Source organism: Trifolium pratense, linkage group LG7 (genome assembly GCF_020283565.1).
Source record: "Trifolium pratense cultivar HEN17-A07 linkage group LG7, ARS_RC_1.1, whole genome shotgun sequence".
In the NCBI taxonomy this organism is placed as follows: domain Eukaryota; kingdom Viridiplantae; phylum Streptophyta; class Magnoliopsida; order Fabales; family Fabaceae; genus Trifolium; species Trifolium pratense.
The window spans coordinates 19,969,422-19,988,818 of NC_060065.1; the positions used below are offsets into that span (position 1 = coordinate 19,969,422).

At 34.5% G+C, this 19,397-nt stretch overlaps 2 protein-coding genes and 1 pseudogene across 3 annotated transcripts; 2 read left to right on the top strand and 1 right to left on the bottom strand.

Annotated features, from left to right (window-relative positions):
* Positions 1-779: 779 nt before the first annotated feature.
* Positions 780-4,354, top strand: LOC123899091 (growth-regulating factor 9-like). The gene is made up of 4 exons (XM_045950149.1): positions 780-1,101; positions 1,195-1,383; positions 2,529-3,167; positions 3,751-4,354. The coding sequence occupies exons 1-4, from the start codon at positions 1,050-1,052 to the stop codon at positions 4,203-4,205; spliced, it is 1,335 nt and encodes a 444-aa protein (XP_045806105.1). The 5' UTR covers positions 780-1,049; the 3' UTR covers positions 4,206-4,354.
* Positions 4,355-10,325: 5,971 nt separating this feature from the next.
* LOC123896021 lies at positions 10,326-11,763 on the top strand (annotated as a pseudogene).
* A 303-nt stretch (positions 11,764-12,066) lies between these two features.
* Positions 12,067-18,547, bottom strand: LOC123897283 (zinc finger CCCH domain-containing protein 48-like). Of its 2 annotated transcripts, none has more exons than XM_045947864.1 (7): positions 18,496-18,547; positions 13,736-14,575; positions 13,518-13,619; positions 13,201-13,356; positions 12,761-12,940; positions 12,543-12,640; positions 12,067-12,449 (listed from the first exon to the last, which is right to left on the bottom strand). In XM_045947864.1, exons 1-7 carry the CDS (start codon positions 18,508-18,510, stop codon positions 12,305-12,307), a joined length of 1,536 nt encoding a protein of 511 aa, XP_045803820.1. In that variant the 5' UTR covers positions 18,511-18,547; the 3' UTR covers positions 12,067-12,304. The 2 variants fall into 2 exon arrangements, with proteins under 2 accessions (XP_045803820.1, XP_045803821.1); XM_045947865.1 differs by lacking the exon at positions 18,496-18,547 and adding an exon at positions 14,784-14,904 and having other exon boundaries at positions 12,069-12,449.
* Between the last annotated feature and the right edge of the window lie 850 nt (positions 18,548-19,397).

Consider the following 19,397-nt stretch of genomic DNA (forward strand, 5'->3'; position numbering starts at 1 on the left):
CACGGCTGAAACGTTCTTCCTTAGAGAATAGTCATGTTTCTTTTCTCCTTTTGCTTTTCTTTTAATAAAGTAGTAAAAATGGGTACTAAAATAGGAAAATGTTAAACTGTGTCCCGGGCTATGTAGCATGGGTACTCCTAAAATGGTGAAGTACCCGTATCGGGTACGTATCAGTATCGCAGTACCGGATACTCCATGGTACTCGTGTGGTACGGACCGATTCCGTATCCATTTTTATTTGGTTGATTTATGATGATGAATATGGAAAAAAACATATTGGTTGTTGAAAAATCTCTTAAAATATTATAATTTTTTATTATATTTTAATTATCTCTCATTTTTTATGAAAATAGTTGAGACAGTGGACAAAAAAAAATTAAATCTTCAAAGCATGATGATAATAATTCACTTAAAAATAAATTTTTTAATATTTTATATTAACGTACCCATACCTTAAATTTTCTAAAAATGTTGTACCGCGTACCGGTACCGTATCCGTACATGGGCAACATAAGTCCTGAGACACTAGTTAAACAAATAAATAAAGAAATTTTTTCATCAAATTTGTGCATTCAATATATTAAAAGTGAAAAAATTATCATATCAACATTAATTTTATCTTTTATTTTTATTTTTAATATGCTTAATAATATACGTTAAAAAATGAAACCGTAGACACAAAAATGAAATGTGCGGCTGTAATGCAAGTGGAGGAGATTTACACAGATCTCATCCTGTCCTCTTTAACGATACCAAATGAACTAGTGAAGATAGTTAATAAGTGTAACAAAAATTCTTTTAAATAAAATGGTACTACTATGATATTATGTCTGGTCACTGCTGTGACAATGTCTTTTGAAACGTAAATAAGCTTTGTCAGAAACCTCTGACACCTCTTTACTGCTTTTTTCCTTCTCTCTCTCTCTCTCTCTCTACTCACTTCTCTGCTGTTTCTCACTTCTGAGCTAAGCTCAACCTTTTCAGCTCAGACCTCCTTTTTCTTGATCAAATATTTCTAGGAAAATAAAAAGCTCATTTTACTGTTCACAATGGAAGCTAAACCTCTTCAAATTGTTCCCTCTTCACACAACACCACAACTGGTTTCATTCCACTCTCTTCACTTTTTACTCATCACATGTTTTTGTTCAAACTTTTTTTTTATGAACTATAGGTTTTGTGTATTTTTTATATAGGAGGTGGACCCCAGAAGAAGATTGATGAAGGTGAAAATGTTGTTGTAGTTAAGGAAGAGAAAGAAGAAAGCCCTTTGATCACACAAGTTCAAAGGCGTGAACTTGACCATCAAGTTTTCATCTTTAATCACTTTGCTTATAACCTTCCTCTTCCTTATTACCTTTTGCAATTTCCAAGTAATATGTCAGGTTTGTAAAAATTTAAATTATATTCTCAATTGTTTATGCTTTTTCAGTTTTTCAGAGAGTATGTTTTGAGATTGCATTCATAAGTTTATATACTCCCTCCCCGTCTCAAAAAGATTGTTTTTAAGGTTGTTTCACACATATTAAGAAATGTAACCATGTTGTTAAAAAAAAATTATCCCTATTAGGGGTACAATTGGAAAGTATTACGTTGAAAAGTGAGAATGACAATTATTTTGAGACAAAAATTATTTTGGGACGGAGGGAGTATAAGTTATTAAACATAAGGAGTAAAGGTGGGATGAATAGATCAACTAGTTTGAGCTGAGGGTTAAAGGAATTAAGGGTTCAGGGTTCAAGTCCTGGAGGAAGGTGAAAAATTCTAACATTAACAATTAATTACTAACTTTGGCCATTTAGTGAATTTGAACTTGTTGGGGGAGTTCTAGAGAGCGTCGGGAGAAACAATGGGCTAAATGGCTAATGCTCCAGACCACAAGAGAGAGACATCACCTCTCTTATATATCCAACATTCTTCCCATTCATAGTCGATGTGAGACTTAACCACTCACTTGATTTGTGTTAAAATAACATAGCTCCTTAATCTATAACTTGTATGATTAAGATTATTTTATTTGATAGTGACCATTCATTCAATTGTGTTTTATGATTAAGTTACAAGTATTTTTTCAACTGATATGATCTGATAGATCACATGATATGCCTCTTTTTTGCGTTTGTTTTATTGTATTAAGCTTGTTAGTTTTGACTAAATGAATATACAAAATATGTATATATGACATAAATACATATTTAACCTTAAATTAGCCAATAAATGAATATAGATGTTTATATGTGTATAGGTACATTTTAACCTTAAAAGTTTGGTTATTAGAGGGAGAGGTAAAATCTTGATTGATTCTTTTCTTGGAATGATTTTCATATTTCTTTTGGTATTCATTATGGGCTAATTTTGTTTTGCATTGTCCGCGGAAAATGCCCAAAAAATTTACTAGTAAATTTAATTAGTGTAATAGCTCATTTCAAATATTTTGATGCTGAAAACGTCTCTTGTTTATGAAATTGTAACATGTAAGATAATAGAGGTTCTTTTTTCCCTTTTTTGGGTTCATTTCTTTCTATTGCAGAGTTCGGCCGTCTAGGTTCTCATCATGTGACTATGGTGGATACAGAACCACATAGGTGTAAAAGAACCGATGGAAAGAAATGGAGGTGTGGTAAGAACACAGTACCTAATCAGAAGTACTGCGAACGCCACATGCATAGGGGTCGAAATCGTTCAAGAAAGCTTGTGGAAACATCTCAAATTAACTCTCCAAATTTGAGAACAAAGCCTAGTATTGGTGACAAGTCACATGCAAAACTAGTCCCTAACATTGAATCTGCTGTTTCAAATCCAAACCCTTTTGTCATTCAACACAGTGACACATTCTCATACACCCCATCGAGGAGCTTCTGTATTGTAAATACAACTTCTGCTTGTGATCGTTCGAGAAAAGTCATAGGTTCTGATGTCTCTGTGGTGACTGCTCCTTGCTCCGTTCTTGCCTCTGCAGTTGCACCTAAGATAACCACTTTCAGCAGCATGATGGCATCACATACTTCAGATGACCGAAGTCGTCTTAATGCATGCAAGCAAGATGAGCAGATTAAGATGTCTATCAACGACAACATGAGTATTAAAAGTGGTACGAAAGGAAGCAATTCATGTGAAATTAATAGCATCTCTACTGGAATAGGCATCTCCCCAAAGAGTGTTCTTCAAGGTAAATATTGGTGGCATTGCAACAAATTTCGTTTTTTTTTCTTTTCCTTCATGGGATTAGATGATTGCATAGGTGTGTTATATTGTACACAACATGTGAGTTTGTGTATCATAGACAAGCCGTCCGTAAATAGGCTGGTCTTGCATTGGGGTAGCCAAGGGTGATGTCATTTGAGGGTCAAGGAGAGAGTCGGCAGTGATTACGAAAATTGGATGATTGTCGGCTTAATGGTCGGCCTTCCATGTTCAGTTCTTGAAATCACCAAATAAAGGACTAAACATGGATGAAATTATGATGGGAAAGTTTAATCCTTCCAATCCCTAGACTAGTATATCCCATTTCAGAAGAAAAAAACTTACCTGTCTCTTATTATAAGCTCCTTTTATCATTTTCATATATATTAAGAAAAGTAAGAAGTATATTTAATGTGTTTATTTTGTGCATCTCTTATTTGCATGTCAAAATTGTTTTCAAAAGGGAGCTTATAGTTAGAGACAGATAATATTAGTTTGTGTCTCTTATTTATTTGCATGCGAATATTATATCATTAACTATGAGGGTAAACTTTTTGCTGTCATTCCAGTTTCTGGTTGCAATTATTCATACCTCAATGACAGAAACAGTATACCAATAGAAACTGAACCGGGCAGATGCCGAAGAACAGATGGTAAGAATTGGCGATGCAAGAGTGCGGTTCTTCCTGGTCAGAAATATTGTGCAACACATATGCATAGAGGTGCGAAAAGGCGTTGTATAAACCATGAACCTCCTCCTCCTCCTGCTGCTGCCGCTGTTGTCGATACTACTACAACTACTACTATTGGTTCTTCTGTTACCATTGCTTTGGTGCCTTATCCTTCAGTCAAAACCTCAACAGACATTCAGAAAGCGTATTGTCAAATCCCAAACACAAAGCTTTCAATGTCGGTTCCAGACAGTGCACCTTTTGTCGAATGCAACGAGAAAAATGGTGGCAACAGTGACACGGAAACTAGTACCACCATCACCGACACCATCAATGACTATCTTTCTTTCTAAGTAGTTGTTTAATTTCTTGAAACATGTTTCTGTGTTTATATATGAACATGTTAACCTATCAGAAAACTGAGATCAGTTTTGTGTCTAGTGAACAATGGTCTTTGTCTATGTCTTCATTATGAATAGATTAATTAAATTTAAATTTTCTATATTGCAGCTTGTTTTCACATGTTTTTTTTTTTTTTTTTTAACAATGTAAAGTGTTGCTGTGTTTTTGGTTTTTTTTTCTTCCTTCTTAGATTTAACTAATCCTCTTAACAATATATAGATTTTTATAGCCTATAGGCCATGCATGTGAAATAATCATGGATTCATAGTACTTAATTAAGAGATAAATTATTGGCATTTAGTCAAACATAACAGCATTTTTGTCTTTGATCAATTTAACTCTCAAATTAACAATTGGAATTAATCTTTTATCTTTATAAGTAATAGGAGGTTGGAGACCACCTTTAGAAGTGTATAACTTTCATTGAGTATATGAAATGTAATTTTAACAAAAGGCAAAACATTTTTAGCTTAGAAGTGAAAGTTGAAAATCTTACCATACCACAAGTTACATAGTTTAAATATCTTAGATCCATAGTACAAAACGACAGAGAAATAAATAAGAGATGTAAACAATCAAATTCAAGCAGGAACATAAGACATTATATGTGATACGAAAGTACCCCTCTAGTTGAAGGAATATTTTATCGGACAATTGTAAGACTGACGCGACGATGTTGTCCAATAATGACATTTCTAATAACAAATGATTGGTTCTATGTTGAGACTAATGAAAGTCAGTAACTTAACAAGTTACTGCAATACTATCCTTTAGTTAGTTAGTATTCAGTTAGTGATTAGTTTGTAGTTGGTTAGTAGTTTGTTACACATTCATAACTGAATGTTAGTTAGCTATTAGTTGGTTCATCTTGTATATATAGTTAACTCATTCTCATTGTAAAAACTAAGTGTGTAATAATAAAATTTTTCTGGTTCATGCTCACAATGAGCTTAACCGTTTCCTTCATCTTCTTGTTCAAGCTTCTTCTAGTGTTACAATGGTGTATCAATCACAGTTTTCACATGGTATCAGACCTCAAATTGAGGTATGCCATTGTTAATCATTGATTCAGGTTACACACTCCTTCAATTTCGTTTCTTTCGCTGCAATTTTTCCCAATTCTGCTTCTTGTTTCTGTTTTCCCCAAATTCAAGTTTGTACCCTTGAATTTCTCATTCTTTTTCCTCGATCTTGCATTGTTTTTCCATCATGTCTGTGGATAGCAATGTTGGTGCCTTCAATGGCGCAAGTTCATCCAATTCTCAGAATAAGGGTTATCAAAATGATACTCTTAACCCTTATTTCTTGCATCCGAATGAAAATCCTAATCTTGCTCTGGTTACACCTCTTCTCTCTGGCCCCAATTATCATTCCTGGTCTCGTGCTATGACTATGGCGCTTCGATCCAAGAACAAAATGCACTTCATCAATGGAACGCTTCCAAGACCAGATGATGATGATCGTGATTCTTTGGCATGGGATAGGTGCAACACTATGCTTTTATCTTGGCTCAATAATTCTGTTAGCCCAGAAATTTCTCAGAGTATTCTATGGTTGGATTCAGCTTCAGAGATATGGCAAGAACTCAAAGAAAGATTCTATCAAGGTGATGTTTTTCGTATCTCTGATTTACAAGATGAAATTTCATCTCTTAAGCAAGGTGATAGTACTATTTCTACTTACTATACCTCATTGAAAAAATTATGGCAAGAACTTGATAATTTTCGTCCAATTCCTGATTCACATTGTGTTCATAACTGTGTTCATGGATGTGCTGCTATTGCTAAGATGAAATCCTATAAAGAGAGTGACCAAGTGATTAGATTTTTGAAAGGTTTAAATGAGCAATATCATGTTGTCCGTTCCCAAATTATGTTGATGGATCCACTTCCAACTATAGGTAAAGTTTACTCCTTGCTTGTTCAACAAGAGAGGCAGTTAGCTACCCCTGTAGATGAATCTAAGTTGCTAGCAGTTTCTGGTAATAATCACTATGCTGGTAGGGGTCATTCCACTCGTGGTAGAGGCACTAGGGGTGGTAGATCTTATGGTAATGGTGGACGTGGTAAAGGGAACAAACTCTGCTCACACGGTGGTCAAACTAATCACGTTGTTGACAATTGTTGGATAAAGTATGGATATCCACCTCATATGCAGCATCTCCAACATGATAGGGCTATCAACAACTGTGCTAATGTTGATGATGATGATGATGATGAAACTCCAACTGCCAATTGTGAAGATGGTAATAATGATCATAAAACTGGTAAATTCTCCTTTACTGCAGCTCAGCACAAGGCATTACTAGCACTTCTTCAAGGCTCCACTTCAATGCCTTCTCATAGCATAAACCATGTAACCACCAATACAGGTATCTTATGCACCATTCCCTTATCCAATAACTCTGATCAATTTATCTTAGATACTGGTGCAACAGACCACATTTGCTTTGATCTTAAATATTTTCAATGTTTGAAACAAATTCCTCCTATAAACCTCAAACTACCAAATGGAACCCTTGTGAATACTTGCCTTGCTGGTACAATCATGTTTGATCATCAGTTATACTTAACTGATGTGCTTTATTTTCCAAATTTTACTTTCAATCTTATATCTGTCCCAAAATTAACCAAAAATTTGCACTGTTCTTTGATGTTTAATGATAATAAATGTGTGATACAGGAGAGTTCATCAAGGAGGATGATTGGTGTAGCTGATTTGCTTAATGGCCTCTATATTCTCACAACACCCAAAGTTAGTCTAGGTCATATTCCAAATACTTCATGTATCAATAATATCAATAAAATCACTGATGTACATAGTTTAGAGTCACACAAGAATAGTGATTGTAATGTGTGGCACAAAAGGTTTGGTCATGCTTCAAATGACAAATTGATTGAATTGAATAAAAAATTTCCTTTTGTTAAAATTTCCAATTCTTCTGTTCCCTGTGATGCTTGTTTCTTTGCAAAACAAAAGAGGCTTCCCTTTACACTAAGCTCCACTAAATCTGCTTCTAACTTTGACCTAGTTCACATGGATATATGGGGACCATTAGCTATCCCTTCCATGCTTGGATTCAAATATTTTCTTACTGTTGTTGATGATAGAAGCAGATTTACATGGATTTATCTAATGAAAGTGAAATCAGAAGCCTCAACTCACATTAAATCTTTCTATGCTATGGTGAAAACTCAATTTAACTGCAATATCAAATGTATCAGAACAGACAATGGGACTGAATTTTTGCTTAAAGATTTTTACAATGAAAATGGAATCATTCATCAATGTTCTTGTGTTGCTACTCCACAGCAAAATGGCATTGTGGAGAGAAAACATCAACACATTTTAGGCACTGCTAGAGCCCTTTTGTTTCAATCTCATTTACCTAAAATTTTTTGGGCTCATGCAGTTGGTCATTCTGTACATATCATAAATAGATTACCTACTCCTTTTTTATCTCAGAAATCTCCTTATCAAATGCTTTATAACTGTTTACCTGATATTAATAATCTTAAAGTTTTTGGTTGTCTAGCTTATGCTACTACTCTTCAAACTAATAGACATAAACTAGATTCTAGATCAAGGAAATGTGTCTCTCTTGGCCTCAAAACCGGTGTCAAAGGACACATTCTCTTTGATTTACAATCTAGAGAGGTTTTCATTTCTAGGGATGTAGTGTTCTTTGAACACATCTTTCCTTTTTATACTAAAAATCAACACCAAATTGATCAAACTAATTCTGCTACACAGTCACCTATTCTTTATGATGACTTAGATATGCTATTCACTAATCATTCTACTCATCATTCATCTTCACCTTCACTTCCTCTCTTACAAACAGCTACTCCACATTCACCAACATCCATTCCATCTACTCATAGTCCAGATGATCATTCATCTCCACCTTCACCAACCCATGATCATCATTCACCCTGTGATCCTGTCATTGAGACAGATGTCATGATACCTACTTCTACAAATACTCCTCTCACTACCAGTTCCAATAGTTTACCCATCATAGCACCACCTTCCATTAACCCTGTCAGAAAGTCAGATAGAGTCAAACACCCTCCATCATATCTTCAAGATTACCACACCAAAATCCTGGGGAATATAAGTCATTCTGCATCTGATTCTACACATCCATCATCTTCCCAATGTAAGTTTCCTATATCTTCATTTATATCATATGATCATCTATCTCCTGCACACAAACACTATGCACTTAACATATCCACCCTCACTGAACCATCATCATATGAGGAGGCAATGTGTGATGAGAATTGGAAAAGTGCTGTTAATGTTGAACTAACTGCTTTATTGAAGAATAATACCTGGGATATGGTCAAATTACCACCTCATAAGAAAGCTATTGGATGTAAGTGGGTGTTCAAATTGAAACTACATGCTGATGGAACTGTTGAGAGACATAAAGCTAGACTAGTAGCAAAAGGGTTCACTCAAACTGAAGGTATTGATTACATAGATACATTCAGCCCAGTTGTCAAAATGACCACTGTAAGAACCTTCATGGCTATAGCTGCTTCTCAAAATTGGCCTCTATTTCAACTTGATGTTAATACAGCTTTCTTACATGGAGATCTTAATGAGGAAGTTTACATGAAACCTCCTCCTGGGTTGCCCCTTGCTCATCCTGACTTAGTATGCAAGTTACAAAGATCTCTTTATGGATTAAAACAAGCAAGCAGACAGTGGAATGTTAAACTCACTGAGACATTGCTTTCATCAGGTTATATCCAATCCAAAGCTGACTATTCTCTCTTCACTAAGAACACATCAACTGGATTCACTGCTATACTTGTATATGTTGATGATTTGGTCTTAGGGGGAACAGACATCGATGAAATTCATCAGTTGAAAGCTCTTCTAGATACAAAATTCAGCATTAAGGATTTGGGTTCTCTCAAATACTTTTTAGGATTTGAAGTTGCAAGATCCAAAACAGGTATTTCACTATGTCAGAGAAAATATACCTTGGATCTTCTTCAAGATTCTGGCCTACTTGGTACCAAACCAACCCCCACTCCTATGCAACCTCACCTTCAATTGCAAAAATCTTCTGGTAATGCTATCTCTGATCCCACTACATACAGAAGATTAATTGGAAGATTGTTGTACCTGACACACTCTAGGCCTGAGATATCCTATGCTGTAAGCAAACTTAGTCAGTTCCTTGATTCACCTACAGATGCTCATATGCTAGCTGGTCTACATGTTCTCAAATATTTGAAGAACAACCCTGGTCAAGGTTTATTCTTCAGTTCATCATCATCACTTGCTCTCAAAGGTTATTCTGACTCTGATTGGGGTGCATGCCCTGATACGAGAAGATCAACTACTGGTTTTTGTTTCTTTCTTGGCACTTCTATCATTAGCTGGAAAAGCAAAAAGCAAACTGTTGTATCAAGGTCTAGCTCTGAAGCAGAGTATAGAGCATTAGCTCAAGCAGCTTGTGAAGGACAATGGCTTCTATATCTACTGCAGGACTTTCAAATACCTCATGATTCTCCAATTATACTATATTGTGACAACAAATCAGCTCTTCACATTGCTGCCAACCCAGTCTTTCATGAAAGGACTAAACATATAGAAATTGACTGTCATGTGGTTCGAGACAAAGTCCAAGCCAACATTATTCACTTGCTACCTGTATCATCAAAAGAGCAGATAGCAGACATTTTCACTAAATCACTACATCCAGGTCCATTCCACACACTTCTAAGCAAGCTTGGAACCATTGACATTCATTCCAGCTTGAGGGGGACTGTTGAGACTAATGAAAGTCAGTAACTTAACAAGTTACTGCAATACTATCCTTTAGTTAGTTAGTATTCAGTTAGTGATTAGTTTGTAGTTGGTTAGTAGTTTGTTACACATTCATAACTGAATGTTAGTTAGCTATTAGTTGGTTCATCTTGTATATATAGTTAACTCATTCTCATTGTAAAAACTAAGTGTGTAATAATAAAATTTTTCTGGTTCATGCTCACAATGAGCTTAACCGTTTCCTTCATCTTCTTGTTCAAGCTTCTTCTAGTGTTAGAAACATGTTTCATGGAAAAATTCCAACTAGTCTATCAACTTGCTCTAACATGAAAGTGTTGAATTTGAACCATAACGATATAACAGGAAGCATTCCTTATCATATTGGTGAGATTGTTAATCTTGATTTAATTGATTTGAGTCATAACTTAATAAGTGGCAAAGTACCTTATCAACTTGGGAATGTGAAATACACAACAGTCAATGGACCTATTCCAAGTTCATTGTTGAGGAAGATTACCTTGTCCTATAATTCTCTAGAGGGTGAGATTCCTAGTCTTCAAGATTCTGTCACGCCGAATGCATTTATTGGAAATGAGTTTTTATGCAACCAAGGCTATTCTGATACTACTTGTTACTCCTCACCTACAAAAGGTAGACTTAGGACTCATATTTATAGCCTTGTTCACCCCTCTCATATTTAGGACTCATAATTATTGTTCCATACCCAAAGCACATACATGGAAGCTCATTCAGAATATTTTAATTTTTTGTATAGGAACTGGTGTCTATGGTAGTGTCTACAAAGCAAAACTACCTAGTGGTAGAGTAGTGGCATTGAAGAAACTCCACAATTTAGAAGCTAATGAAGCATTGATTCGAAGGATTTTTAAGAATGAGGTGAGAATGTTGACAAAGATAAGACACAGAAGTATTTTGAAGCTATATGGTTTTTGTTTGCACAATAGATGCATGCTTTTGGTTTTGGAATACATGGAAAAGGGAAGTTTGGATTGTGTTCTACACAATGATGTTGAAGCAGTGGAGTTGGATTGGAGTGAGAGGGTTGACATTGTCAAAGGAATTGCACATAGGTTATCATACCTTCATTATGATTTGTAAGCCAGCAATCATTCATAGAGATGTGACAACCAAAAATGTTCTGTTGAACTCAGAAATGGAAGCTTATCTTTCTGACTTCGGCATAGCGAGACTTCAAAATTCTAGTTCGTTGAATCAAACAGTACTTGCAGGAACTTATGGATATCTTGCACCAGGTAAGCTTTTTTCTATTCAAGTTGTTCGAAATTCTGCCTTAATTGTAGGCCTCCCCCTATCGACTTTATTTCGGATTTTAGCCTCCGACACCTTTAATTAATGCGTTGGGTTAAGCGGGTCAGCTTAGTCTCGCATTGCTTAAAACTACGACCAAAGTCATGCATAAATGACTTTAGCAGTACAAATTGTACAATTTGATTTTATAGCGTTCAGTTAGGCCTGACCTAAGTTCTAAGACTCATTGCTTCGAATTCCATAAATCTGAATTAAAACAATGTTTTTCTAACGTGATTCATTTTTCTTGCAGAACTTGCTTACACAAATAGTGTGACTGAGAAATATGATGTGTACAGCTTTGGAGTGGTTGCTCTTGAAATTATAATGGGAAAACATCCAGTAGAACTTGTTTCATCATTAAGATTTGCTTTTACTATTACTTCATAGATTATACAATTTTTTTGTTTCTGAAAATTTTGAATTTTTACTATTTACATTAGCAGCTTGAGAGCCAATTAACAAGTCTACAACTAAGATACAGCTGAGAATAACTAACTATACCTAACAGTCATTAATTGTAACAATTAAAAGCTTTCCATTAGGTCATTTTTTGGATAATATGATATCACTCAAACAACTGTTCCAATTGATAAAAGCTATCAATTTAAAGCAATATACATAGATAACATCAACATGAGTTTATTAAAGTAGGGAGAGAATAACATAGGTTAGACAGAATGAAAACTTGAAGTAACAGATAAAAGAGAAATGGAATTGGAATGTTGTATTCAATATATATACATCTTTTTACAATCAATTGCTCAATTGACCAGGGAAAAATAAATTGATTTGTGTCACTAACTATACAAATGTTTATGATTCTCTCTTAACTCTAGTGTTGTATAAATGATCATATACTCCTGCCTGCCTAAAAGAATCACTCATATCACATCAACAGAGGAGTTGGTGCTCATGACTCAAGAGGATGCTATGCTGCTTCTACCTTGGCTTCTTCCGACCATTTTGAGACGGTCACCAAACCAGTTCCATCTCCAGTGAAGATCAGTCCACCAGGACCTTTCTCGATTGATCTGACTTCTTGTCTAGCAAATAATCTACCCCTCTCTGAAAAACTTTAAATTGCAAAAGCAGACAACGTCAGGTCAGAAGCAAAATTAAGTTTGCACAAATTAACAAAACAATAAAATGGTTGCAAGTTTACTTACGATGGTAGTTCATACAGACGAACTGAATTGTCTCGGCAAGAGCAAAACAGTATAGTCTTATCTTCTGCATCAGTCATCGCATTAAGTGCAACAATGCCCTGTAATCAAAATAAATAGCAGCTTATGTGACCATGACAAAACAAATACCAGCTCGTTTCCTAGAAATGAAAGAGAGAAACAAATGATATTTGACGAAAATAAAAAATTTATGCACTTACGTTTTCCACATTGTGCGAATATGCCACTTGCAAAGTTTTCTCTTGACTTTCAGCCCAGACCTTAATAGTGCAGTCCAATGAACTTGATAGCAAGAAGTTGCCCCAACAAATAAGGGATGTGACTGTGTCAGTATGCCCATTGAGTGTCATTTTACACTCAAATGTGTCAAGATCCCAAACCTGCATGAAACAATAATAAATTACTATCTCAATCAATAATATGTAGCTAACATAGGGGAACAGTAGACCGCCAAAGATATACAATGACGAAAACAGATAAAGACATTGGCATTTCTATTACAGGATTACAGCATTACACAAGAGAAAGACAAATAATATTTAGCAACGTCAAGAACTAGACATCAGACAACTCTATTAGTTTATATATAGGTTCTTAAAAAATACAAAAATTTGAAAGAAAAAGAAAACAGTGAAAATACCTTAATACTGTGGTCCATGGATCCCGAGAAAAGCCTCTTGTTGGGGCATCCGACAGTAAGGCAAACAACAGATTTAGAGTGGCCAAGTAGTGATGCAACCAGTTTAAAAGGGGAATTGGCTTCAGAGCTGCCCTTCCATGCAGAAATTACACCATCCTGCGGTTAAAGTAATGAAATTATAGATAAATTGATCGATTATAGAAAAGAACTGTTACAAAAGTAAGAGAACAAAAAAAGCATTCCGTTACTAAATACAGATTATAAAGTTTGATTTATTCATTCAGATAACAACCATTAAAAAATGCGTCAGTAGTTACCTCTGCACCAGCTAAAAGTGTATCTTTGCCAATAGTCATGGCAAGGACTCGCCCATTAGGCACTTCAAGAGTATACCCTGAACCATTCTGAATATTCCATGCCTTCACAAAAACCACAATTACATAATCAGCTTAAATGTATTGCTCCAATATAAAAGACAAGAATGCCCAATGAAAAAAATCTAGTCTTGGACTAAAATAAGAACAACAGCGCTTACCTTGACAATATTTGATAGACCAACAAAAATCCAAGGGCCCTCGCTGATTAAAGAGTTGACTTCATCACCAAGATTGGTCACATTAGCACACTCAGCAGTATGGCAGTCCCATATCCGAACTGTGCCATCAGTACTTCCAGAGAAAAGTTTGTTCGTCCCAACTGGAAGTGTAATTCCTGTGACAAGTTTCTTGTGTCCTTCAAGATTTGTTACTGCTGATAACCGATCACCAGAAAACCAAGAATGCATATCCCGACATTTATCACCATGCACACAGTTTCCGTTGATCCAATATTTGCATAATTCTGTCGATAAAATTGCTGACGAACTCTGAGAAACTTCGACAACTGCTGTCGATAAAATAGGTGACGAACTATCAGCAGTTTCGACAACTTCTGTCGATAAAGAATGTGATGAACTCTGAGAAACTTCTTCGACAACTTCTGTCGATAAAGAATGTGATGAACTCTGAGAAACTTCTTCGACAACTTCTGTCGATGAAGTATGTGATGAAGTCTGAGAAACTTCTCCGACAACACGTGTCGATATGGTAGGCGATGAAGTCTGAGAAGGCTCAACAAGTGGTGTCTTAGAAATACAATCTCCACTATTCCTAATCCAAACCGTGGCTGCACGCTTAGTAAGTGAATTTTCTTCAGACTCAGACTCAGAACATCGCTTCCTTCCTCCATTACAATTGACGGTCTTGGTGACTATAGGAGGTTTGCTGTGAAGAAACCTACAAGGGTTTCGATTGCATCTCCCATTCAACCAGTAATAACATGTTGTGGGGATAATTCGTCGATCAATTCTTGTCCATTTAGTGACCATGATTATACACTGCATAGAATATATCATATATTATTATCATCAATCAATCAATAACATTCCAATACCAAAAAATGAAACCCTAAAATAAAAACCCTAAAATTGCACCTACAAGTAACGGAGAGAGTGAAGAAGAGAAAACCCTAATCGCGTTACCTAAGTGAACGAACACACACAGAGAGAGAGAAGAGTGAAGAAGAGAAAACCCTAATTGTGTTACCTGAGTGAACGAACAGAGAGAGAGGCGATCCAGGCGCGAAGTGGAGAGGCGCGAAGCGAAGTGGAGAGTGAAGAATTGAGGAACAGAGTGAGAGAGTGTGAATCAATTTTAGAGTGAACAATGAAATGAATACTCAGTAAACATATATATAGGTCAACAATCACAACGGTAACATTACGCTAACTTTTTCTTTTTCTTTTTCTTTTACATTTTCTAATAAAAAAATCAATATTCACTACTATGGGTAATAAAATTTCAAAAAATGTCATTTTCCTTCATTTTCAAAAAAATATTTTACTTAATTTTTTTTTTTTGACATTTTCTACTAAATATTTTACTTTATTTTTTGATTAATTACTAAATATTTTTTGGTATACTTAATTAAAGCATAATTTAATTTTTATCATAATTTATTTCAATAAAATAAAATTCCAATTTTTCAAATTCAATATTTTTGTCGTTCATTTATTCTGTAGATTTTTTAACTTGGCATAAATATATCAACGTAGATTTTATTTTTATTTCTACCTTATTTATAATGTTGTTCAATTTATATATCTCATTTTAGCTTGTTCAAAAAAAAATGTTGTTCAATTTAATTTTATAATAATTTATTACAATAAATTTATTGCTTTCTAATATCTTTTGAATTTTCAATATATTTTATTTATTACTTTTTACATAGCATATATATCTCAAGTTCTTAACAAACTAACTATATTATGCCATTTTCCTTTTAATTTTTTGTTATATCTTTTTTTTTTTACTAATGTTATATCTTATATTCAAAACCATACTTTTAAAATTTCTTAAATTATTTTATCTTTTAATGTTATATTACAAAAAAATAAAAATAAAGTATATTGACAATAAAAACTTTTTATACACAATTTAGATATCAAACTTTTTTTTTTCTTTACACAATTTGATATTAATTTTAAATACTCTTGATTGAAAATTTAATTTTGAATTTAATATAAAATTGAGAATTTTACTTTTAATTTAGAAAATTAAATGTTGCATAATTTAATTAAACAAATGAAGAAAATGCAAATAATATACCACAACTTTCTAATGTTTTCGAATATTAGATAAATAACACAAAATTTGTTTTATCTTATTATTATTATTATTATTGGTGGGCTTTCCATTTTTTAGGCATTTATTATTATTATTATTATTATTTTTGAAGGATTATTTTTATTATTATTCAGGGAAGAAGATGGGGGTATCCTTGGCAAATTAAAGTTCAAATTCCCATAGGAGGGAACCTATGGAAACCAAAAAATAAATAAATTGTGTGGTTAAATAATGTGAAGCAATCACCCACCTTCTATGAAAGGTTGCAGAGGACCCGTTCAATCATGTGCTCGAAAAGTTGGATAGATAGCAAATAACACCAAAATCTACATAAAGTACATACATATGCTAAAGAACCTACCATACACACTCAAAAATGAAAAAGCACAGTGAAGCTCTCGATATGAGCACCACTTAGCTACCTACCATGCACATTGCACATCATAGGCTCCCTCACCCAATTCAAAACAGAGTTTGACATTTAAAATAAATTGCATTCTGATAAGCAATCTTCCCTTCAAACACACATTTGTTACCACCTATCCATAAGGACCAAATTACAGATAATCACACAATGTGCATAAAATGATCAACCGCCATTGCAGCGAATGCGCCTTCAAAGCCCAGCCACCAGCGCGAACGCCAAACGGACAGGAGAATAGTACATAATTGCAACTCTAAATATTAGACACGCATAAAATGCTATCTCCGTTAATAATTCCTTTTGCATACAAATGTTCCTTCGTCGCGAATAACAAACTTCGATGGGGCTGAACACTTCCGGAGCTTCTTATAAGCATTACAGTGTCCCTCATCACCTTGGTCCTGAACCAGCAACTCTTGCAACAAATAATATGCTGATTTAACAGAAAAACCAGCAGATATGTATCATACTTCTAGACCCATTTATCAACTGATCTGGGGCTCGCAGACACGATAATGTGTGTACCTCAGCAGAAACAATCTTGTGATCTGCCTCAGCCATTCCTTTTACTAATTTTTTAATGATAGCAAGTCTTAGCTAGTCATTCGAGTTTCTCGGTAAAGTCCTTGGCAAATACCAATGAGGGTTGGGTCTAAAAGAAGAAGCTAGATTTTCACATGGCAAATCAAAGTTCGAATTTCCACTGGAAGAGGGAATCTATGGAAACAAAAAAATAAATAAATTGCACGGTTAAATAATGTGAGGATTGAAACTGTTTTGGAAAGCTAAGTCATTGCTTGGAAAGGTATCATGTTCTAATGATAGTACTATGAAATTTTCAGATACAGTATTGACAATCCAACGCATGAACTCTACAATCCTATTAAACCAGTGGAAAATGTAAGCAGTTGTCATGAGGAGGCTCCAACCAACGGAATAGTCGAGGAAGTTCCATAACATTTGGCATCAGATTTGAATGCAGAATATTCAAGTATCAAATCTGAGTCACCTGGGAGATATTGTGATACCAAGAATGTCACTGGTGATAATAGTGAACAATTTTCTTTGACAAAAAGCTTAATCCTAAATGTCCTTGTCAGATCACTGAAATCTAATTTGGCTGGTCCAGAAGCGCCGTCAAACCAATTAGACGAACCGACAAGAGAAGGAAAAGATAATGAAAGATGAGCAAAGGTGAGGTTTTTAAGTTTTGCGCATATTTTTCCTCAAGTTAGTTTGTTAACATTATCTGTATCACATAATGTGGTCATATGTCAACTCTTGCGGCCAATTTCATGTTGTTCGTTGATCACCTGTTCAAGTCACTCTTATCATAGTCTCCAATAGTCCCTTTGCATAAACTATCGTCAATGTTTAGTCACAGAAACCAATCAACACTTAAGTTGGTTGTTTCAAGCAAATGACAACACTGACCCAATATGTTGCATCTTTGTTTGAATGTGGTTGCGAAATTTCAATGTAGAACTAATACTAGTTGTCTACACTTCAAAATCCTCTCCCAATTTAATGTATAACAGGGCTTGGTTTTTCCAACTAGTTGTCTGATTCTCTCCCCTTTTTCATCTTGTTTGTATCAAACAAGTCGCTTCATATAAGCAGCCCTTAAAATAAATCCAACATAAATCACATTTCTTTTGACAAAAATAAGGAACAAGATCGAGAAATCTAATACGATATTATATATTTTCTTTACACAGCCCATAATGCTCGGTGAAATTGCTTGAGTTGAGAGCTATGACACAAGAATGTTATCAAAACTCAGGGCATAGGGCTGCAAACTGTTTACGTTAAATGGCCTAAGATTTTTGTCAATAGTGGAGTGGCACCGCCATGGCGGCATTATTTGTCAAAAAATTCAACAAAGCCATTTTTCCATGGCCTCGACTCAATAACACTGCAGAAAACAACTAAGTGCAACAAAAATAGTAGCTAAATTTCAAGAAAAGGCAAGCATTCTAAGTTACAACTTATTGACAAAACAGGAACATAAACCATGATCTTCTATATCAAATTCGGTGTGCATATAAAATCACCCATGTTAAGTTAAATAGAATATTTTTACTTCTTTGTTTGTAACAGTACATTTATGAGATTCATCGTTTCAAAATAATTTGTCGTGCATAGATAGAAACTAACAAACCATATAATGGAGAGATCATACATTAGAGAGCAATGTGAATATTTGACCTGCATTGATGACATTTCTCTCCCTTGGTTGGATCATATATAAGCTCCCCACCTCATCATATTCATCCGGAGGTCGGTCCATGGCGGCATCATGGAGCAAAGTTGGTGAATGCTTTACACCAATAACATGGTTAGCAAAACTATAATCCATGCATTAGTTATCTATCTAATCCACCAGGGATAGTATATAGTTTCTTGTATATCATCACATAAGTTATGGCTTTGGATTATATTCCCTGAACTTTAACAATCAGCAAGTATAGAATGAAATTTTCCAGTAAGCATAAAGATTAATAGGACATGAGAAATGGAAGGATTAAAAGATTGAAAACATATTTCATAGGCTTCTGTAGAGATTTAATATTTTCTTTCTTGAAAGATTGCAATAATGACAGTGCTTTCATGCTATACACAAGAAGTATTATGAAGTGATACTTTTTTAAGCTACACATTATCTCTGTTTTTGTCTTGTTGGTGAAATTAGACCCTTTTGGACTAATGATAATATGACAATGTTAAAAAGAACTAATAATATATATTATGTTAATATCAGAAGTAGTAACTTATATGAAAATAGTTTATGTAGTGATCATATTCTGTTAAAAAAGCAAATAGATTTTCAACATGCACATGGAAACACAAATAACTTGTTAATTTAAGCGCTTATGGCATAATAAGTACTTATTGGATAAATATTTAATTTTTATCTTCACACAAAATATCAACACATTTTTGGTGGGGTAACATCTATTATAGAAGGAAGAGGATAGAGCCTATAGGTATAGAGGGTGACTAAGAAAAGGTCAATTCCCTTAAGGATTTGGATTTAAATGGCCTATCTTCACACATACATGATAATGTTAGGATATTATGATTCCATTCTCACTCATCAACTTACTATA